The sequence below is a fragment of the Hypanus sabinus genome, chromosome 14 (assembly GCF_030144855.1).
Source record: "Hypanus sabinus isolate sHypSab1 chromosome 14, sHypSab1.hap1, whole genome shotgun sequence".
NCBI lineage: Eukaryota > Metazoa > Chordata > Chondrichthyes > Myliobatiformes > Dasyatidae > Hypanus > Hypanus sabinus.
The window spans coordinates 34,452,427-34,476,201 of NC_082719.1; the positions used below are offsets into that span (position 1 = coordinate 34,452,427).

The following is a 23,775-nucleotide window of genomic DNA, read 5'->3' on the forward strand; positions in this document are numbered from 1 at the left end:
GGAGGTTTTGTGGATGTGAAAGAGACACCTGGATGGTACATTGCCTGTCAGGAGCCAGGCTCAGGGGTGTCTCAGTTCGGGTCCACAGTATTCTGAGGGGGTATACTGAACAGCCAGAAGTTGGCAACCACATAGGTAGGAAAAGGGAAGAGGTCCTGAAAAGAGAATATAGGAGGCTAGGTAGAAAGCTGAAAAGAAGGAGATCAAGTGTAGTAATCTCTGGATTGCTGCCTGAGTCATGCTCCATTGAGGGTAAGATTAGGATGACTTGGCAATGAATGCAGGGTTTCAGATTTCTGGATCATTGGGAACTCTTCTGGGGAAGGTGGGCTACATCTGAACTTGAGGGGCAACCATTATCCTTGTGCGCAGATTTGCTAGAGCTGTTGGGAAGAGTTTATACTAATTTGGCAGGGGGATGGGAACCAGAGTGATTGGGCAGAGCATGGGACTGCTGGTATACAAGTAGAAGCCGTATGTAGTGAGACTGTAAGGGAGGATCAGCAAATGATAGGGCAAAATTGCAGTCAGTGGAATGAGTTAAAGTGTGTTTTTAAACTAAATAGTAGGATAAGACTTTAACTTACGGTAATACGGGGGCAATATTGAAAAGGGTGATGAATACAGGCCTGGAGGCATTATATTTGAACGCACACAATATACAGAATAAGGAGCTGATCCTGTGGTGCAGTTAAAAACTAGCAAGTGTGATATTGTGGGCATTCTATAGCTCCTTTTACTTCATGTCATGGCTGAAAGAGAATCATAGTTGTAGCTTAACATGCAAGGACACACATTGTTTTAAAAGGACAGACAGTTCTGGAGAGAGATGGAGTAGCTTCGTTGATAAAAACTGAAATAAATCTTTAGAAAGAGGTGACGTAGGACTGGAAGACGTAGAACCCTTGTGGGAAAGGTTAAGAAATTTCACAGTTTAAAAGACCCTGTTGGGAGTTATAAACAGGCCTCTGAACAGTAGCCAGAATGAGGGCTACAAATTACAATGGCGGATAGATAAGGAATGTAAATGGACAATGTTATGATAGTCATGGAGGCTTTCAATGCACAGGATTGGGAAAATCAGGTTGGTACTGGATCCAAAGAGAGAAAATTTGTATAATGCCTATGAGATGGATTTCTAGAGCAGCTTGTATCTGAGGCCATTAGGGAAAAAGCAATTCTGGATTGGGCGTTGTGTAGAGAATCAAATTTGATTAGGGAGCTTAAGGTAAAGGAACCCTCAGGAAAGTGTGATCATAGTATGATAGAATTCACCCTGTAGTTTGAGAGGGAGAATCTAAAATTAGATGTGTCAATGTTACAGTGGAGTAAAGGGAACTACAGTGGCATGAGAGAGGAGCTGGCCAAAGCTGATTGGAAGGGATCACTAGCAGGGATGATGGCAGAACAACATGGCTGGAGTTTCCATGAGCAGTTCAGAAAGCATAGGATAGATTCTTCCCAAAGAAAAAGTATTCAAAAGAGAGGATGAAGCGACTGTGACTAGCAAGGAAAGTCAGAGACAGCATAAAAGCAAAAAAGAGGGCTTATAATACAGCAAAAATTAGTGGAAAGCTAGAGGATTGGGAAGTTTTTAAGAACCAACAGAGGGCAACTAACAAAAACAATAAAGAGAGAAAATATGAAATATGAAGGTAGACTAGCCAATAATTGAAAAGAGAATACCATACATTTTTTTCAGAGATACAAAGAGTATAAGAAAGGCAAGAATAACTATCAGACTGCTGGAAAGGTATTAATGGGATACAAATAAATAGCAGATGAAATCAATAACTATCTTGAATAAGTCTTCACTGTGAAAAAGACCAGGACTCTACCAGAACTTCTGGAATGTTAGGAGGCAGAAGTGATTGTGGTTGTTTTTACTAGAGAGAAGGTGCTACTTAATGGAATGGCAGTTCAGACTGCTCCTATATCTTATGGTCATAGCATGCAAAGCGTTACATTTATAGGACAATTGTGCAGGGAGATATTGACTAATATTTATTCACCCCACTAAAGTCAATGAAAATGCAAACCTTGGGATACCTCTAATGGAATACCCCAAAGCAATATTTTATGGGTGCAAAATAATTGTTTTAATAAAAATATCAATACCATAAAGGAAATTGTAAGCATAATTATTTGTAAGAGTAAAACAGATTTTTTACAGCTCTGCTTTTTCAGAAATTAATCTGGCAGAATGAAATATTGAGAATATTGAAATATTAAGATCATGTAATATTTTGATTGTGTTAATCTGGTCATTAAAATCACTGTTTTATTGTTAATTCAACACTTCTAACAGAAGTGAATTTTCATGTGGAAATATTTTTAGAAAGATTTCTCCAAATACTTGAGGGGTGTCATTTTAAAAGGTATAGGTAAAAGAAAATAAGAGAAAAGAAATATGGTCCGTTTTTATTTGCAACCAACAACACCACAGTCACAAATAAACCAAATGGTTTACTTCTTTGTTGAAATCTATCCTTCAGTTAAATAAGTGAAGTAAAGTATTCATACCATTTTCAAGCAAGCACTGGAGAATATGTTTTTCTCTTATTGCTAGTATCTTCTCTGTGTCCCACTGAAGGCAGTGTTTATGATCTTTGTATGGTCTCTCAAAAGGGCTGAATGTCTTCAGCAATTTGTAGGTTCGAGCCAGAGCTTGTTCATAAAAATTTGCCTTATGATTCGCATGAGCACCCAAATTGTTATTTACAATCCAGGCTCTTAGTAACACACTGCTAATGGCAATAGATTGCCTAATGAAATAATCCGGTCTGTATAACATGATGCTTGGAAATTTCACCCACAGAGTCCTATTGCTGGGAGCATCAATATGTTTCTCACATTTCCATTTTTTCTTGTAAATGTTGACTCCAATTTTGACATCTGTTGAAACAATGACCTCAACACCGACAGTACTAGGTTCAGAACATAAATATTCAATTGAAAGTTTATAATTGGCCACCACCATGTCAGTTGCATTAATGAATCGAATGAAGTCTTTGACCACTTTATCTTCTGAGAATGTCAAAATAGACGTAGTGTGTGTTGTTTCTGCACAGTATGAAGGTGCTGGTATCTATAGAAATATACAAAAATCAAATTTCTATTAGATCATCATCATCATTGTAATGATGTTTAATATTTTAATGTTAATAGTTTAAGATCTTTTAAGCACGTTATAAAACATTACCAAAATTGTCCTTTCAAATTATTAGAGTAATTCACATATTATTAATAAAAACAGAGAATATAACTTTAATAATCACACTCTTAGATTGAAATAAAAATTGTCTATGCATGCAATAATTGTAATTGTTCATTCTCTTTGTCATTTTAATAGCTTAAGATATGTTCAGTGGATTATGATTGAGCAGGCAGCAGACCACAAGTTCAACTGAACTGTTGAAGTTAAAAGGTTCCAAGAAATTCACTTGCGGTACTTATGAATTGTCTCAGCAGAACTATGGGGCTGATAAACAGGACAAAACACCTTCTGATAAATAACACAGTTTTTCTGTCTATTTCCTCATTTCAGAAATGGTCATTTTCCTTATCATATCTGAGAACAGTGTATTGATAATATCAGACATTTCAGACTATAGGCCACAGGTTAAGGGGACAGTTAGATGAAATGTCACATTCACATGTGACTCTGGGTGTGTAGTCTTTTCATGTACTCTACATTAACCTAGATATACAATAGTTTAAACATCTCCAGGTCACCAGAATTTTCCCAAAATACAAAATATTCTGGGTCAAAACTGGAGACTTTTGCTAGAATATGTGATTTCATGAGACTATGATTCCTGGTTCTGAATTTTTCAGCCAGAGAAGAAATTCTTTCACATATACTTTTCAAGTCCACTAAAAGAAATATGTACAGTATTCCATTTTTCTAATCCCCGGGGGATACAGGACATTTCTCTTCATCATTCTTCAGAATTCAGTCCAACAAATTCACATACCAAGTAAGACAAATATGAACTTCGTTATGTCAAATAGCTCACAATACTGTAGGTATATCCTCAGCAAAGTCTAACAAAGGTACATTTACTTCCTCTGATTCCTGTGCATCAGCTCTGTATCCTCCAAGTACCAACATTTATCAATCTCACAGCTTCCATAAGTATGCCACACCATATTTGTTTCATATTTTCTTTACATGGTAGCTATTTGCATATTTCCCTGAACAATGCACATCTAGTCACCTAACCAGTTTGTATGTCAGTGTAATCACTTTGCATCCAATTAATTTTGTATCATCAGTGCAATACAATCAGTCAGTGATGTACATTATAAAAAGGTCAAGGAGCAACTCTTGTACTCCAATAGGTAAGCTCAATCAAACTGAAAAAGACATTTTTATTCACATTCTCTGTTTCCTAACTGATAACCAATTCCCTAGCAATGCTAACGTATCACCACCAATCTCATGACCCCTCCCCCCCCACCCAATCTTGTGTAACAACAACCCTAGTGGAATAACTTGAAAACTTCTTAAAATTCAAATCCATTTATGTTCAATTTATATTCATTCATTTATTGAGTATGCATGTGTGTGCACACGCACGTGTGTAACTATAGACATTTATAGCATAGTAACTTTTAAATTGTCCCATTCAGGACTAAAGACTTAATTGCTGTGGAAGATTTCTTACTCTTGTGGGATAACATCCTTCCAGACAAGGGGGTTCACTTCACCTGGCAGGTGAGAATATAAAACTATTTCAGCTTTTGTGTCCTCCATTGCGGTGGTTATAGGAGTTGACTCTGGGACTACAGCAAGTGGCTCTGATGACTAGACACCCAAGTACCCACTTTTGATCATCTTTCTAGTCCCTCAACAGGACTGCTTGTCCAGGAGGGGAAAATCAAACCTCCTAATTTGAGGACCCCTCTATTTGTTTTGGCTGTTTGTCCTGTAAACTCCTGAGATTTGTTTGAGGAGATCCAAGTGTGAACACAAGGGACGACCCAGGAACAGCATAGCTGAGGAGCTGTTTGTGCTACATTGCGTTATCAATGAGGAAATTGTTGAGCTTCTGATTCAGTGTCGGTGTAGTGTGTTCCGCTGACATTGCTAAAATGCATGCTTTAGATCCTGGACATCCCTTCCACCAAGCCATTTGAGAATGAATGGTACAGTGCATATGTAATACGACTTAATCCATTACTTTTAAGGAATTACTGAAACCTTTCAGCAACAACTGTGGTGGTATCCTCAACAGTGCATGGAAAGCCGCTCGATCTGCTGATCTATCACAGGTCACCAGACAAAGCTTCGAGCCAATGTTTTCATTTTGATCACACCTAAATGCTCCTCCAATACTTTAGCTCTCAGTTTGGAAGTAAAACATCTTTCAATCCCCACATAAAGCAACCCCCTTCAAAGGCAAGTTCATCCAAGCACTGGTATAAATGGGGAACTGGAGCTTCTTTTGCAAAATCCAGCCATTATGGGTGTCCATGTAGGCCTGAGACTGTGTGGGGGGGGGGGGGGTGGTTTCTGGTTTCCCTTTGGATTATCTCTACCATAATAGAGCTTTCGATTGGCATTAAGGAGAATACATCAAAAGGAGTGACCTTTTTTGTAAATATTTCAAGTATTTCCTTTTCCAAGGGTAAATGGGACAATCCATCAGCATTTCCATGTTTAGTTGTCCTCTTGAATTCGACCTTGTAATTGTATTCTCCAAGAAACAGAGCCCATCCCTGCATTTGTGCTGCTGCTGTTAGTTGAGCACCCTTCTGTGCATTGAGAATGGACACCAGTGGTTGATGATCAGTAATGAGAGTAAACTCTCTCCCATTCAAGTACAGTATGCCAAACTGGACCCAAGGCCGAACTGTGCATAATTTTGCTTTTGTAAGGGAATGTGATGCAAAGGCTGTGGGTGTTCACTTTCATTGCTCATAACATGTGTCATGACTGCACCTATACCAAGGGTCGGCAACCCGCGGCTCCGGAGCCGCATGCGGCTCTTTCATCTCTGTGCTGCGGCTCCCCGTGGTTTGTTAGTTTTTGAAATGTAATTCGAAATTTGAAGATTATGGTGATCTTGTACAATCTAAAAACGTTGTGGAGACCCCATTTCCTGGCACATCCGAACCGGCTCACAATTAGCCACCGTTCCAGCTAAGGGAGATAGCCTACGGGGGTTTGTGAGTACGTGTCTTTTGGAGCATCCGCGCCCACGGGGACGGGTTGAGGGAGGCTTTAAAGCAAGGCTGTTTAGTTCGAATAAAGTTATATTTGACTGCAGTGTCGTTATTTTAGCGCTGCGTGTAGCACACCGCTACAACATGTTTTTTATCGCTATTAATATACATCACCACTGCCAATGCCTGACACCCACCAGTGCGCGCTTTCTTTTAATTCTTCGATCCAAGGTAGGCTAACTATGGAGTAACCTTCAACCCAACGTCTTTTTTTCGGAGTTCAAAATGTTTTTGTTGCATGCAGAAATGTAATTTCGTTTTCTCTGCAGGAGTTCATCAATTTCATAAATGCAACACATTATAGTTTGTTTATACATAGCATAAAGGCAAAAAAAAAATGTTGTATGCAGTGTTATTTCATTTTAAATGTCAAACGGGTTTTGTGGCTCCCAGTGTTTTCTTTTCTGTGGGAAATGGGTCCATATTGGCTCTTTCAGTGGTAAACGTTGCCAACCCCTGACCTATACCATAAGGTGAGATGTCACAGGCAAGCTTCACTGGATAATGTGGATCATAATGTGTGAGTACAGTGTCTGACCATTTACTTTGCATTTTGAAAAGCCACCTCACACTGCTTTGTCCATTGCCATTTCTTCCTGATCTATAGTAATGAATTCAAGGGGTGGAACACGGGAGACAGGTTGGGCAGGAATACGTTATTGTAATTGACAAATCCTAGAAAGGACTGCAACTGTGACACACCCTTTGGCCTTGGGGCACTCAACCACTGCTTGAATTTGCTCAACAGACTTGTGTAAAACTTGTGCACCAATGGTGTATCCACAGTAAGTGATGTTAGGTTCACACTTGTCACATTGTGCTCTGAACCAATAATCTTCTAATCTTTTTAACACTGTCTTGAGAATTTGGAAATGATCCTCGACATCCTTACTGGTAACTAGGCAGCTTTGCAGTACTTGGTCCATAGCTTTCTGCCAGAGTGCAGATGCTACTTCAAAATTAAGACTGTTATGGCGATAAAGCCCTTTGTGTTTATGTTAGGAAACTCTTTAGACTCGTCTTCCATCTCCATCTGTAGGTAGGCCTCGGCTATGTCCATTTTGCTGAAATGTTTCCAAAAATATCCTCCATCCTGGGCGCAGGGCATATATCAAGTTTTAGTACTGGTTGATGGTGACCTTAAGATCACGGCAGACCCATTCTTCTTGGCAACTAGGATGACTAGAATTGCCCATAGGCTCCTCTCAACCTTAGAAAGAATTCCTTCAGCCTCTACGCAATCTAGCTCACTGGCTACTTTATCACAGATGGTATAAGGAACTGGACGGATTTTGTAAAACTTTGGTGTGGTATTTTCATTTCATACTATTTCACCCTTGGCATGTCTGAGTTTTCCAATACTTGAACACTGCTGTGACATCATCCTGTTCCTTCTCTAATTTGCTTTCAGTTGATTCTATTGCAGGGGATGTGGCATACAAATGGTGGCTGGGTTTCCAGTGAAAGTGCAGTTGTCTTAGCCAATCACCACCCCCACAATGCTGGTCCTCCTGTGTTTACCAAATACAAGCCCAATGCAGCTTGTTGGTTGTTGTATGTCACTGTTTTGAATGCCACTCCCATGGGAGTTATCTTTTCTCCAATATAAGTCCTTAGTTGGATATCTCCTGGTTTCAGTTCAGTATCTTTGAAATGTCATTCAAATTAATTTTGTGGTATAACTGAAACAGTTGAGCCAGTGCCCAAATCCATTTTAATTAATTTGCCATTCACTTCTGGTGTAAGTCATACTGCTCGTCTCTTGTTAATTTCCACACAGCAAACTTGTCATCAAAGTCATAAATTCCGTCATCCAAATCATTGACATAAAACAAAGTGATCCAACACTGATCCATGCATAACACCACCAGTTCACGGGCAGCTAATCAGAAAAGACTCCCTTTCTTTCCACTCTTTGCCTCTTGCCAACCAGCCAATGCTCGATTTATGCTAGTATCATTCCTGTAATACCATGGGCTCTTATCTTGCTCACCAAACTCATGTACAGCACCTTGTCAAAAGCCTTCTGAAAATCCAAGTATATAACGTGCTGTGGTGACCCACTTTCCAGTACACTCGAACTGGCTCACAAAGTGGCGCACGCCGGCAGAGAGGCCGGCCCCAAAAAGTGCGCCAGGCCTTCTTCACCAGCAAGGGGAAAAGCCCGCACACAGGAAGGGACTGTTTCTGGGGAGGGCGGAAATGGGAAGGCTTAAAAGCGAGGCCGCGAAGTTTGAATAAATCTTTTACACAACTGCAACTCACCGTCTGCGTGTCGTTATTTCAGCGCTGTGTGTAGTACACCGCTACAGTTAGTGACCCCGATGGCCCAAACGATATTTGGATCGAAGATGAATGACGCCGCATCTGTTCATGCGGTTTCATTGAAACTGCCAAGCTTCTGGACGCTGCAATCTCACCTATGGTTCCAACAAGCAGAAGCCCAATTCCACATTAGGCAGATAACCTCGGATTCCACACGTTACTACTACGTGGTGAGCTCCCTCGACCAGGAGACAGCCACCCAGGTTGAGGAGTTCATACAGTTGCCCCCGGCGGACGGCAAATACACAGCATTCAAAGCCTTGCTCATAAGGACTTTCGGACTCTCACGGCGCGAGCGAGCTGCCCGCTTACTGCACCTGGATGGTTTGGGAGACAGGCCACTGTCGGCATTAATGAATGAGATGCTGGCCCTGGCTGAAGGACACAAGCCCTGCCTCATGTTTGAGCATGCGTTCCTAGAGCAGTTGCCCGATGACATACGCCTGCTGCTGTCCGACATGGATTTCAGCGACCCCCGGAAGGTGGCGGCCCAGGCAGATGTGCTGTGGAAAGTCAAGAAGGAGAGTGGGGCGTCCGTCGCACAGATCACCAAGCCACACGCCCCGCAGCAGACCAGACCAGGCCCGGCAGCAGAGCCCACAAAACCCAGAGGCAGGAGTGCGGAGGCCAACGAACAATGGTGCTTCTACCACCAGCGGTGGGGCACAGAAGCCCGCCGCTGTAGCCTGCCCTGCAAGTTCCCGGGAAACGCCAGGGCCAGCTGCCGCTGATGGCTACAGTGGCTGGACATCAGGATAGCCTCCTGTATGTCTGGGACAAACAGTCGGGATGCCACTTTTTCGTCGACACCAGAGCCGAGATCAGCGTCTTACCTCTGATGAGTTGCGACACCCACAACAGAGAACCGGGACCCACCCTGAGGGCCACAAATGGCAGCACAGTAAGGACCTATGGCACCCGTACGGTGCGGCTACAGTTCGGCTCCAGCCGGTTCACGTGGGACCACACTGGCCACCATGGCCCAACCACTCCTGGGGGTAGATTTTTTTGCAAGCTCACAGCCTGCTGGTCGACCTGCAAGGGAAGAGACTAGTCCACGCCAAGATTTTTCAAACGTTCTCCCTGGGTGAAGCCCAGTTGCCGGCCCCACACCTGGACTCCATCACGCTGTCCGACGAGTTCACCAGATTCCTGGAGGACTTCCCAACAGTTCTGGCACCGCAGTTCACGGCAGCCATGCCCAGACACGGAGTACAGCACCACACCCGACCCAGGGACCGCCCCTCCACACCCGTGCTCGAAGGCTTCCCCCGGACAAGCTCCGACTGGCGAAGGAGGAGTTCAAGAGGATGGAGGAATTGGGGATCATACGGCGGTCCGACAGCCCATGGGCCTCCCCCCGCACATGGTGCCCAAAGCAACAGGGGGCTGGAGACCATGCAGTGACTACCGCAGACTGAACGAGGCTACAACACCAGACTGCTACCCTGTACTGCACATTCAGGACTTTGCAGCAAACCTGCACGGTGCAAGGATCTTTTCCAAGGTAGACCTCGTCCAGGGATACCATCAAATCCCGATGCATCCAGACGACATCCTCAAAACAGCACTCATCTCTCCGTTCAGCCTTTTCGAATTCCTCTGAATGCCGTTCGGCCCAAAAGAATGCCGCACAGATGTTCCAGTGGCTCATGGACGCGGTGGGACGCGACCTGGACTTTGCATTCATCTATTTGGATGACATCCTCATAGCCAGCAGCAGTCGTCAGGAGCATCTGTCCCACCTCCGCCAGCTCTACACCCGACTGAGTGAATACGGCCTGACAATCAACCCGGCCAAATGCCAGTTCAGACTCGACACCATTGACTTCCTGGGCCACGGGATTACTAAAGACGGGGCGACCCCTCTGCCTGCCAAGGCAGACGTGGTCCGCCACTTCCCCCGACCCAACACACTCAAAGGCCTGCAGGAATTTGTGGGTATGGTGAATTTCCACCACCGCTTCCTCCCCTCAGCAGCCCAAATCATGCGCCCCTGTTCACCCTGATGTCAGGTAAGGGAAAGGACATTACCTGGAACGAAGGGGCTGCAGCTTCTTTCATTAAAACCAAAGAAGCCTTGGCAAATGCCACGATGCTAGTGCACCCCAGAACAGACGTCCCTACCGCCCTCACAGTGGACGCATCCAACACAGCAGTCGGTGGAGTGCTGGAACAACTCATCGAGGGTCGCTGACAACCTCAGGCGTTCTTCGGCAAACACCTACGACCATCCAAACCCAAATACAGTGCTTTTGACCGGGAGCTGTTGGCACTATACCTGGCAATCCGACATTTCAGGTACTTCTTAGAAGGTAGGCCCTTCACCACGTTCACAGACCACAAACCGCTTACCTTTGCGTTCACGAAAGCGTCCGATCCCTGGTGGGCGATTCCTGATCCGGGACGCCAGCAGTGACATCTGTCCTACATCTCCGAGTACACGACGGATATCCGACATGTCTCGGGAAAGGACAACGTTGTGGCGTACGCACTAGCCAGACCAGCTGTCCAGGCCCTGTCCCAGGGGGTGGACTATGCAGCACTGGCAGAGGCACAGCAGGCAGACAATGAGATCCCTAGTTACAGAACTGCAGCCTCCGGTTTACAGCTCCAAGACTTCTCCGTCGGCCCAGGTGAGAAGACCCTACTGTGAGATGTAGCTACCGGCCAACCTCGCCCCATTTTCCAGGCAGTCTGGCGGCAGCGAGTTTTCTACTCCATTCACAACTTAGTGCACCTCTCCAACAGGACAACTGTCTGGATGGTCTCCAACAGGTTCGTTTGGCACGGACTCCGCAAGCAGGTCTGTGAATGGGCCAAAACGTGCATGCACTGCCAAGCTGCCAAGGTGCAGTGGCACACCAAAGCTCTGCCGCAGCAGTTCCCCCACGCCCACCGGCGTTTCAACCACATTCATGTGGCTATCATGGGCCCCCTGCCAGTGTCGTGAGGAGCACGGCACCTCCTGACTATCGCGGACCGGTTCACAAGATGGCCAGAGGCGGTCCCGCTCACTGACATCACCTTTGAATCCTGCGCCTGGGCACTGATTGCAACCTGGGTATCTCACTTTGGTGTACCAGCCCACATTACCTCCGACAGAGGCGCCCAGTTCACCTCCAGCCTATGGTCAGCTATGGCCAGCCTTTTGGGAACACAGCTGCACCACACAACTGCCTACCACCCACAGTCGAACGGACTAGTGGAGCGTTTCCACTGTCACCTGAAGTCGGCTCTCATGGCCTGCCTGAAAGGGTCTAACTGGGTGGACAAACTGCCCTGGGTCCTGCTCAGAATCCGCACGGCGCCCAAAGACGATCTGCAAACCTCGTCGGCCGAGTTGGTGTACAGCGCACCCCCGGTTGTCCCAAGAGAGTTCATACCAGCCCCAAAGGGGCAAGAGGAAGAACCCGCAGCAGTCCTGGACAGACTACGTGACAGGCTCGGTAACCTGGCCCCCATACCCACTTCACAGCATGGGCAGAGCCCGACCTGCGTACCCAAAGACCTGCAACACTCTAAGTTTGTTTTTGTACAACGGTGCGGACATCGGGCACCACTGCAGCAGCCCTACGAGGGGCCGTTTAAGGTGATCAGGAACAACGAGTCCACGTTCATGCTGGACATTGGGGGGAAGGAGGAGGTTTTCACAGTGGACCAACTCAAACTGGCCCATGTGGACTTGGCGCAGCCGGTCGGGGCTCCGGCACCGCGGCGCAGAAGCAGACCTCCCAAACAGAGGCCGACTCAGACTGTGGACATTGGGTGGTGTATCGCCGGTTCTGGGGGGGGGGGGGGTTATGTGGTGACCCACTTTCCAGCGCACTCGAACCAGCTCACAAAATGGCACGCGCCGGCAGAGAGGCCGGCCCCAAAAAGGGCGCCAGGCCTTCTTCACCAGCAAGGGGAAAAGCCCGCGCGCGGAAAGGTACTGTGAATATGCACCCACTACAGCATTCCCACTCAGGGAGGGCGGAAACAGAAAGGCTTAAAAGTGAGACCGCGAAGTTTGACTAAAGCTTTTACGCAACTGCAACTCACCGTCTGCGTGTCGTTATTCCAGCGCTGTGTGTAGCACACCGCTACAATGCACTAATTTTGCTTTGTCTAACCTGCTTGTTACTTTCTCAAAGATTTCCAACAGATTTGTCAGGCAAGATAGTCCATTTAAGAAACCATGCTGATGTTAGCCTGTTTTATCATGTGCCTCCAAGTACCCTAAAACCTCATGCTTAATAATTGACTCCAACATCTTCCCAACCACTGAGGTCAGACTAACTGGCTATGATTTGCTTTCTTCTGCCTCTCTCCCTTCTTGATGAGTAGAGTGGAATTTGCAATTTTCCAGTCCTCTGGCACCATGCCAGAATCTATTGATTCTTGAAAGATCATTACTAATGCCTCCACAGTCTCTTCAGCTACCTATTTCAAAACACTGGAAAACCTTTCAGCTTCCCAAGTATCTTCTCCCTAGCAACTGCACTCATTTCTGCCCCCTGACCCTCCGGAACTTCCCGCATACTGCTAGCGTCTTCCACAGTGAAGACTGATGCAAAATACTTATTAAGTTTGTCTGCCATTTCATTGTCCCCCATTACTACCTCTCCAACATCATTTCCCAGCGGTTCAATATCTACTCTTGCCTCTTTTTCACTCTTTGTATATCTGAAAAATACCTTTTGGTATCCTCTCTGATATTATTGGCTAGCTTACCTTCATATTTCATGTATTACCACCTTATTGCTTTTTAATTGCCTTCCTTCGGGGTTTAAGAGCTTCCAAATTCACTAACTTCCAAATAATTTTGCCTTAACACATGCCCTCTCTTTGGCTTTTATGTTCGCTTTGACTTCCCTTGTCATCTATGGTTGCTTCATCTTGCCTTTAGAATAATTCTTCTTCTTTGGGGTTTCTATCCTCTGCCTTCCAAACTACTGCCAGAAACTCCAGTCATTGCTGCTGTGCTGTCATTCCTGCTACTGTCCCGTCATTCCTGCTACTGTCCCTTTCCAATCAATTTTTGCCAGCTCTTCTTTCATGCCTCTTTAATTCCCTTCACTCTACTGTAATAGTGATACATCTGACTTGAGCTTCTCCCTCTCAAATTTCAGGGTGATTTCTGCCACACCATAGTCATCACCTCCGAAGTGTTCCTTTACCTTAAGCTCCTCAATCAAATCCTGTTCGTTACAGAACACTCAATACTGAAGAGCTGATCCTCCAGTGGGCTCAACCACAAGTCACTCTAAAATGCCATCTCGCAGGCATTCTACAAATTCTCTCTTGGGATCTAAACTCAGCTGCACCTGATTTCCCCAATCTACCTGCACATTGAAATCCCACATGACGTTCATAATTTTGCCCCTTTGACATGCATTTTCTATCTCCCATTGTAACTTATAGACCACTTCCCCGCTACTGGAGGCCTGTGTATAACTCTCATCAGGGTCGTTTTAAGCTTGCAGTACCTTAACTCTACCCAGAATGATCCTACACCTTCCACTTCCACTATGTCACCACTTCCTAAGGATATGATTTCAATTTTTACCAACAGAGCACTTGCTCTGTCTACCTGCCTGACCTTTCTATACAATGCGTACCCTTAAATATTAAGCTCCCAACTATAATATTCTTTCAGCAATGACAGTGATGCCCACAACGCCATAATTGCCAATCTCTAACTGGGCTCAGAATCATCTACCTTATTTCACATATGGTGTGCATTCAAATATAACACATTCAGTCCTATATTCAATTCCCCCCCCCCCCCATTACACTGTAACTCATCCATTGACTGCAGTTTTGCCCTATCATCTGCCTGTCTCACTACATACTGCCTCTGCTTTTATCCCAACTGCCTCATCCTCAGCCCCATCCCCCTGTTTTCCAGCCAAATTAGTTCAAACCCTTCCCCACAGTTCCAGCAAACCTTCTCACAAGAATATTAGTCACCCTTGGGTTCAAGTGTAACCTGACCCTTTTGAACAGGTTATACCTTCCCAAGAAAAGATCCTGATGATCCAGGAATATGAAACCCTGGCCCTCAGCCATGCATTCATCTGCAAATTATTTTATTTTAACCCTCACTTGCACGTGGCATAGGTAGAAATCCAAACATTACTGCCCTGGAGGTCCTACTTTTCGGCTTTTTACATAGCTCCCTAACTTCTCTGTTCAGGATCTCCTCACTTATCCTACCTATGTCACTGGTGTTAATATGTACAAAGACTTCTGGCTGCTCACCCTCTCCCTTCAGAATGCCATGGACCCAATCCTGACCCTAGCACCTGGGAGGCAACATACCTTTGAGGTGTCTCTATCATGACCACAGAATCTCATGTCTACTGCTCTAACTATGAAATCCATTATCACTACCACAGTCCTCTTTTCCCCCTTCCTTTCTGAGCCACAGCACCAGACTCAGTGTCAGAGACACATTCATTGGAGCTCCCCCTGGGTTGGTCATTCCCCCTGACCATTAGTATCCAAAATGTTATACTTATTACTAAAGGGAATGGCCACAGGAGTACTCTGTACTGGCCACCCATTCCCTTCCTCTCTGCTGACAGTCACCCAAGTACCTGCCTCCTGCAATTTAGAGGTGACTATTTCCCTGTAGCTCCTGTCTGTCAATTCCTCAGTTTCCTGTAAGAGCAGAACATCATTAAGCTACACGCCCAGTTCCTTAACATGGTCTCTGAGCAGCTCCAGCTCAGTGCACCTAATGCAGGTGTGGTTATCTGGGAGGCTGGAGGTCTCCCAGAATACCCACATCTCACACAAAGAATACAACACAGCTTCTGGAGCCATTCTCACTGCTCTAACACACACAAAATGCTGGTGGAACACAGCAGGCCAGGCAGCATCTATAAGGAGAAGCACTGTCGACGTTTCGGGCCAAGACCCTTTGTCAGGACTCCACCCGGACTCCAGGACCATCACTGCGGGTTCCAACGACCATGGACAGCTTCAAAGTGATTGCACAACCACCGACTGCAACTCCAGCCTTGAACTCCAGTCCTGGTCTTCACATGCTGCGATTGTGTCTCCAGTCTCACCTTCCCCCACCATCACTCTGCAATCCCCTCTCCCTCAGATCCCATCATCAGCTGCTGGGCCCTCAGAGGCGCCATCTTCATCTGACCCCAGCCCTTCCCTCTCCACTGACACTAGCAGCCTCCCTCCCCCCTCTGATCCCATCTCTTATCCATGCCGGGTCTTTACCATTCCCTTCAACCTTCAACTCTCTGAGGATGAGCGCTCTGTCCTCAGTAAGGGCCTCAACTTTGTCCCCCTTTGCCCACACCTCAGTGAGTTCCGTGACGCTGAACTCTTCTTCTGCCGGCCCCGTCTCTGAGCTTACTTCTTTGACAAGGGGTCTCCTACCCCCACCGATGACCCCTTCTCCCATCTTCAACCCTCCTCCTCTTCATGGACACCCCGCTCTGGTCTTCTGCCTGCTCTGGATCTCTTTATTGCTAATTGCCAACGGGACATGAAGTCCTGATGAAGGGTCTCGGCCCAAAACGTCAACAGTGCTTCTCCTTATAGTTGCTGCCTGGCCTGTTCTGTTCCACCAGCATTTTTTGTGTGTTGTTTGAATTTCCAGCATCTGCAGATTTCCTCGTGTTTACTCTCACTGCTCTATCTATGTACTAACAGATATGGAATGAAAAACTAAGAAGGAGAAACTTTTCAGATACTTACCTCACCCAAGCCTGCTCTCACCAAAGCCACCCCATTCTAACACTAGCCCACTCACAGATTGGCCACTCTGCTTGTCCCTGCCTTATTTTTATTTGCCCTTGTTAATAAATTAGAATTTAATTGTGCCACCAGAAAATGCCAAGAGCCCACAAATGATCCTTTTTAAATCTCACTTATGGACCTATGACTTGGCTTCTCTCTCTCTCCCAATTTGATTTCAAGGCTTTCTGCAAGTTTCACACTTAAACCTGCATTGGTCGGGTGTACGTGAGCCCCTGCCACAACCGTAACACAAGTTATTCAGCCAGGCTGGTTTCTGTTTGGACATTTCAAATTTTTTTCATGCTCACTTTCATTCCTGACTGCAATTCAATTCTCTGGCTGCTGTTTCCTTTGATACAGAGATTTCAATTGCTCTTTTAAGTGTGAGTTGTGCTTAATTTCGGATCCAATTTTAGCTTTCTTGTAAGATCGCTAGACAATCTCCTAGTGCATCATTAAGCCCATTACCAAATTGACATTGCTCAGACAATCCCTTCAATTCAGCCATATACACTGAAATGGACCTCCCATTCTTTTGATCCCACTTATGAAACCTAAAGCATTCTGCAGTCAACAATGGTTTCAGTTCTAAATGTTCCTGCATCACTCTCATGATATCAGCAAGGGTCATTTCCACTGGTTTGGCTGGAGCTGTTAAACTTCTAAGCAAACTGTTGCCCTTCCATCCAATACACTCAGCAAAACTGATACTTGCTTTTCTTTTTTTTAATTTTTTTTTATTAGTTTTTTTATACATTTTACAAATTAAAAAAACCCCAACTCAGAATGAGGAACATTAATACAGTGCAAAATTAAGCATACAGTGACAATATGATACAAAGAAAGAGAATTTTTTAAAAAAGCACCTAAATTGAAGACAAGTAAACTTAGTATCCTCCCCCAACCCCACAACACAATAAAAAAAAACTCCAGACCAACCACAACACAATATAGAGAATATAAATCAGGACAATCAAACTCCCAGACTGTGAATACACTTAGCAACAGAGGATAATAATGCCTACTACCAGAAAAAAAAGGGAGCTGAAAGCAAAAAAAAGAAAAAAAAACCCTAGTTAAGAGGAAGGTTATGAAAGTACTTGATAAAAGGTCCCCAGACCTTGTGGAACTTTAAATCCGAACTAAGAACTGAATATTGGATTTTTTCGAGGTCCAAGCAGGCCATAATGTCGTTAAGCCATTGAGCATGAGTGGGCGGGGCGACATCTCTCCATCTAAGGAGGATCAAGCGTCAAGGAGAGAGGCAAAGGATAATTTTCAAGGAGAGAGGCAAAGGATAATTTTCGGCATTTGGTCGGACTCAGACATAAATCTGTCTCGCCCCAGAAACCGAACAAAACAATTAGGGGGTTTGGTTCTAGGTGCTGATTCAGAATATACGATAACGTAATGAAGACATCTTTCCAAAATTTCTCCAAGCTAGGACAGAACCAGTAAAAATGAATGAGAGAGGCCTCGCCCATCTTGCATTTACCACAAAGCGGACTAATGTTAGGGTAGAATTGAGATAGTGTAGCAGTGTGCTACACGCTCCGCTAAAATTACGACACGGAGTCGGTAACTGCAGTCGAAGGAAAAACTTTATTCGAAATCCTCAGCCTCACTTTTAAGCCTCTCTCGACCTGCCCCCCGTGGCGCAGAGGCTCCAAAGCTCAGTGCTCGCAAACCCCCGTAGGCTATCTAATTGTGAGCCAGTTCGGATGTGCCAGGAAATGGGTAGCCATATAACCCTCCCCCAGAACCGGCGATACACCCCCCAATGTCCACAGTCTGGGCCAGAACCTGCTTGGGAGGTCGGCCTCTGCGCCGAGGTGCCGGAAACTCGGCCGGTTGCGCCAGGTCCACATGGGCCGGTTTGAGGCGGTCCACCGTGAAAACCTCCTCTTTCCCCCCAACGTCCAGCACGAACGTGGACCCATTGTTCCGGAGCACCATAAACGGCCCCTCGTATGGCAGCTGCAGCGGTGGCCGATGCCCGCCCCTTCGTACAAATACAAACTTACAGTTCTGTAGGTCTTTGGGTACGCAGGTCGGGTGCCGCCCGTGCTGTGAAGTGGGTATGGGGGCCAGGTTACCGAGCTTCTCACGTAGTCTGCCCAGGACTGCTGCGGGATCTTCCTCTTGCCCCCGTGGGGCTGGTAGGAACTCCCCGGGGACGACCAGGGGCGCGCCGTATACCAACTCGGCCGACGAGGCGTGCAGATCGTCCTTGGGCACTGTGCGGATGCCGAGTAGGACCCAGGGAAGCTCGTCCGCCCAGTTGGCTCCTCGCAGGCGGGCCATGAGGGCCGACTTCAGGTGACGGTGGAAACGCTCCACTAGCCCGTTCGACTGTGGGTGGCAGGCAGTGGTGTGGTGCAGCTGAGTCCCCAAAAGGCTGGCCATAGCTGACCACAGGCTGGAGGTGAACTGGGCGCCTCTGTCGGAGGTAATGTGGGCCGGTACACCAAAGCGAGATATCCAGGTGGCGATCAGGGCTCGGGCGCAAGATTCGGAGGTGGTGTCGGTGAGCGGGACCGCCTCTGGCCATCTCGTGAACCGGTCCACGATAGTCAGGAGGTGCCGCGCTCCGCGCGACACTGGCAGGGGGCCCACGATATCCACATGAATGTGGTCGAAACACCGGTGGGCGGGATGGAACTGCTGCGGTGGGGCTTTGGTGTGCCACTGCACCTTGGCCGTCTGGCAGTGCATACACGTTTTGGCCCATTCACTGACCTGTTTGCGGAGTCCGTGCCAAATGAACCTGCTGGAAACCATCCGGACAGTTGTCCGGATGGAGGGATGCGCCAAGTTATGAATGGAGTCGAAAACACGGCGCCGCCAGGCTGTCGGGACGACGGGACGGGGCTGGCCGGTGGCGACGTCACAGAGTAGGGTCCTCTCACCCGGGCCCACGGGGAGGTCCTGGAGCTGCAAACTGGAGACTGCGGTTCTGTAACTCAGAATCTCCTCATCCGCCTGCTGCGCCTCTGCCAGTGCCTCAAAGTCTACCCCTTGGAAAAGGGCATGAACGGTAGGGCGAGAGAGCGCATCCGCCACGACATTGTCCTTACCCGAGACGTGCCGGACATCCGTTGTGTATTCAGAGATGTAGGACAGGTGGCGTTGCTGGCGGGACGACCAGGGGTCGGATGCTTTCGTAAACGCAAAGGTAAGCGGTTTGTGGTCCGTGAACGCGGTGAAGGGCCGACCTTCTAGGAAGTACCTGAAATGCCGGATTGCCAGGTAGAGCGCCAACAGTTCCCGGTCGAAAGCACTGTACTTGAGCTCGGGTGGCCACAGGTGTTTGCTGAAAAACGCCAGGGGTTGCCAGCGACCTGCGATGAGCTGCTCCAGCACCCCACCGACTGCCGTGTTTGATGCGTCCACTGTGAGGGCGGTAGGGGTGTCCATTCTGGGATGTACTAGCATCGCGGCATTCGCCAAAGCTTCCTTCGTTTGAACGAAAGCGGCGGCGGACTCCTCGTCCCAGGTAATGTCCTTGCTCGGACCCGACATCAGGGCGAACAGGGGGCGCATGATCCGGGCAGCGGAAGGGAGGAAGCGGCAGTAGAAATTGACCATACATACGAATTCCTGAAGGCCTTTGATCGTGGTGGGTCGGGGAAAGTGGCGGACCGCATCTACCTTAGCGGGCAGAGGGGTTGCCCCGTCTTTAGTAATCCTGTGGCCCAGGAAGTCAATGGTATCGAGTCTGAACTGGCATTTGGCGGGGTTGATTGTAAGACCGTACTCACTCAGTCGGGCGCAGAGTTGACGGAGGTTGTACAGATGCTCCTGACGACTGCTGCTGGCAATGAGGATGTCATCCAAATAGATGAACGCAAAGTCCAGGTCCCGTCCCACCGCGTCCATTAACCGCTGGAACGTCTGTGCAGCATTCTTCAGGCCAAACGGCATGCGGAGGAACTCGAAGAGGCCAAACGGGGTGATGAGAGCCGTTTTGGGGACGTCGTCAGGATGCATCGGGATTTGATGGTATCCCCGGACGAGGTCTACCTTGGAGAAGATCCGTGCGCCGTGCAGGTTTGCTGCAAAGTCCTGAATGTGCGGCACAGGGTAGCAGTCCGGTGTGGTAGCCTCGTTCAGCCTGCGGTAGTCGCCGCACGGTCTCCAGCCTCCCGTCGCTTTGGGCACCATGTGCAGGGGGGAGGCCCATGGGCTGTCGGACCGCCGGATGATCCCCAATTCCTCCATCCTCTGGAACTCCTCCTTCGCCAGTCGGAGCTTGTCCGGGGGAAGCCGCCGAGCGCGGGCGTGGAGGAGTGGTCCCTGGGTCGGGATGTGATGCTGTACGCCGTGTCGGGGCATGGCCACTGTGTACTGCGGTGCCAGAACCGATGGGAAATCCACCAGGACCCTGGTGAAGTCGTTGTCGGACAGCGTGATGGAGCCGAGGTGAGGGGCTGGCAACTGGGCTGCACCTAGGGAGAACGTCTGAAAGGTCTCGGCGTGTACCAGTCTCTTCCTGGGCAGGTCGACCAGTAGGCTGTGAGCCCGCAAAAAATCCGCACCCAGAAGCGGTTGGGCTACGGCGGCCAGTGTGAAGTCCCACGTGAACTGGCTGGAGCCGAACTGTAGCTGCACCTGACGGGTGCCATAGGTCCTTACTGTGCTGCCATTCACGGCCCTCAGGGGGGGACCCGGTGCCCTGCTGCGGGTGTCGTAACTCGTCGGAGGTAAAACGCTGATCTCAGCCCCAGTATCGACCAAAAACCGGCGTCCCGACCTTCTATCCCACACATACAGGAGGCTATCCCAATGGCCAGCTGCCGTAGCCATCAGCGGCGGCTGGCCCTGGCGTTTCCTGGGAACTTGCAGGGCGGGCAACAACGGCGGGCTTCCATGCCCCACCGCTGGTGGTAGAAGCACCAGTGTTCATTGGGCCGGGGGTTGGCGGGCTCTGCGGCCGGGCCTGGACTGTTTTGCTGCCGGGAGCGTTGCTGGGAGATCTGTGCGATGGAAACCCCGCTCACCTTTTTGGCGTTCCACAGCAAGTCGGCCCGGGCTGCCACCTTCCAGGGGTCACTGAAATCCGCGTCGGACAGCAGCAGGCGTATGTCCTCGGGCAGCTGCTCCAGGAATGCCTGCTCAAACATGAGGCAGGGTGTGTGTCCGTCGGCGAGAGACAACATCTCATTCATTAAAGCCGAAGGAGGTCTGTCACCCAAGCCTTCCAGGTGCAGTAAACGGGCAGCCCGCTCGCGCCGTGAGAGTCCGAAAGTCCTGAGGAGCAGGGCTTTGAATTCCGTGTACTTGCCGTCTGCCGGGGGCAACTGTACGAACTCCGCGACATGGGCCGCTGTGTCTTGGTCGAGGGAGCTCACCACGTAGTAGTAGCTGGTGTCTTCTGAGGTGATCTGGCGAACGTGGAATTGGGCTTCGGCTTGCTGGAACCATAGGTTCGGTCGCTGTGTCCAGAAACCCGGCAGTTTCAACGAAACCGCATGAACAGAGGCGGCGTCGGGCATTTCTGGTCCAAAAATCGTTTGGACCGTCGGGGTCACCAATTGTAGCGGTGTGCTACACGCAGCGCTAAAATTACGACACGGAGTCGGTAACTGCAGTCGAAGGAAAAACTTTATTCGAAATCCTCAGCCTCACTTTTAAGCCTCTCTCGACCTGTCCCCCGTGGCGCAGAGGCTCCAAAGCTCTGTGCTCGCAAACCCCCGTAGGCTATCTCCCTTAGCCGGAAAGCTGGCTAATTGTGAGCCGGTTCGGATGTGCCAGGAAATGGGTCGCCACAATAGTTTAGATTTAGACATTATGGGCTCTATGAACAATCTTAAACTGTAAAAGGCAATAGCGAGCACAAAGAGAGGTTGAGTTAACCGATTTGAGAATCGAGTCCCAACTCTCATCAGATAAGGAGATATTTAAATCCTGCTCCCATGCCATTTTAATTTTATTCACAGGGGCCCGTCGTAAGGCTGCTAACTTATCTCGAATAATTGATACTAAACCTTTACCTAGTGGATTAATGGAAAGAAATAAGTCCATAGCATTTTTTGCAGGCATTTCAGGAAAGTTAGGAATTAAAGGAGCAATAAAGTGTCTAATTTGGAGATATCTAAAAAAATGAGCATTGGGCAGATTGAACTTAACAGAGAACTGCTGAAAAGAAGCGAAGTGATTATCAATGAAAAGATCTTCAAAATGCCTAATGCCCTTCCTATACCAAACATGGAATGCTGAATCGTACGTAGTAGGTAGAAAAAGGTGATTATGTACGACAGGGCTGGAAATGGAAAAACCATGGAAACCATAGCATTTCCTAAACTGAGCCCATATACACAAAGTGTGTCTCACAAGAGGGTTAGCTATTAATCTGGACAGACTACTATGGAGTGCAGAGCCAAGAAGTGCAGAGATAGATAGTTCTTTAGTGGAGCTCAACTCTATTGCCACCCACTTAGGACACTCGGGTTGGCCATGGAAAAAAGACCAAAAGGTAGCACAAAATTAGCTGCCCAATAATATAAACAAAAGTTAGGTAAAGCCATGCCACCCTCTTTTTTAGGTTTTTGGAGATGAATTTTACTAATTCTAGAGTGCTTATTCTTCCACAGTTATGACAAAACAATAGAGTCTAAGGAGTCAAAAAAAGATTTAGGAAAAAAAATTGGGATAGATTGAAATAAGTATAAAAATTTGGGGAGAACATACATTTTAACAACATTAATACGACCTACCAAAGACATAGATAGAGGTGACCATTGTACCAGATTCTGTTTTATGGTATATGAAAGATTGGCAAAGTTTTCACGAAAGAGATCTTTAAACTTCCTTGTGACTGTAATTCCAAGGTAAGTAAATTGATTATGGACTACTTTAAAAGGGAGATCACGAAATGTTAATTCTTGTGCTTCTTTACTAATTGGGAAAAGTTCACTCTTATGTAAATTAAGTTTATAGCCAGACATCTGGCTAAACTGGTCAAGAAGTGAAAACATTGGAGGTAAGGATGTAGACGGATTTGAGAGAAAAAGTATTAAGTCATCAGCATAAAGAGAAACTTTATGCTCAACACCCCCTCTCCAAATCCCGGTCAATTTCGAAATGCTATTGCCAAAGGTTCTATAGCCAAATCAAAGAGAAAGGGACTTAAGGGGCATCCCTGACGGGTGCCACGTTTGAGATTAAATACCTGGGATTTCTGAAAATTAGTTAAAACAGAAGCAGTAGGACACAGGTAGAGCAATTTGATCCAAGAGATGAAACTTTGACCGAGGTCAAATTTTTCTAAGACTGCAAAAAGGTAGTTCCACTCTATACGATCGAATGCTTTCTCCGCATCGAGGGAAATAACACATTCAGGAATCCCAATTGGGGGTGAGTATAAAATATTAAATAAACACCGAATGTTAAAAAAAGGGAGACGGTTTTTAATGAAACCTGATTGGTCATCAGAGATAATAGAGGGAATAACGGTTTCTAATCTAT

The 23,775-nt window shown here is 47.2% G+C and overlaps 1 protein-coding gene across 4 annotated transcripts in view; it reads right to left on the reverse strand.

Moving 5' to 3' along the window:
* LOC132404668 (protein sel-1 homolog 3-like) overlaps positions 1 to 23,775 on the reverse strand; it is an 86,725-nt gene that overhangs the window by 55,736 nt on the left and 7,214 nt on the right. For all 4 annotated transcript variants that reach the window (XM_059988996.1, XM_059988995.1, XM_059988994.1 and 1 more), the window contains exon 2: positions 2,524 to 3,088. In XM_059988996.1, coding sequence (XP_059844979.1) covers positions 2,524 to 3,088 — 565 coding nt within the window. The remainder of the gene's footprint in view (positions 1 to 2,523; positions 3,089 to 23,775) is intronic.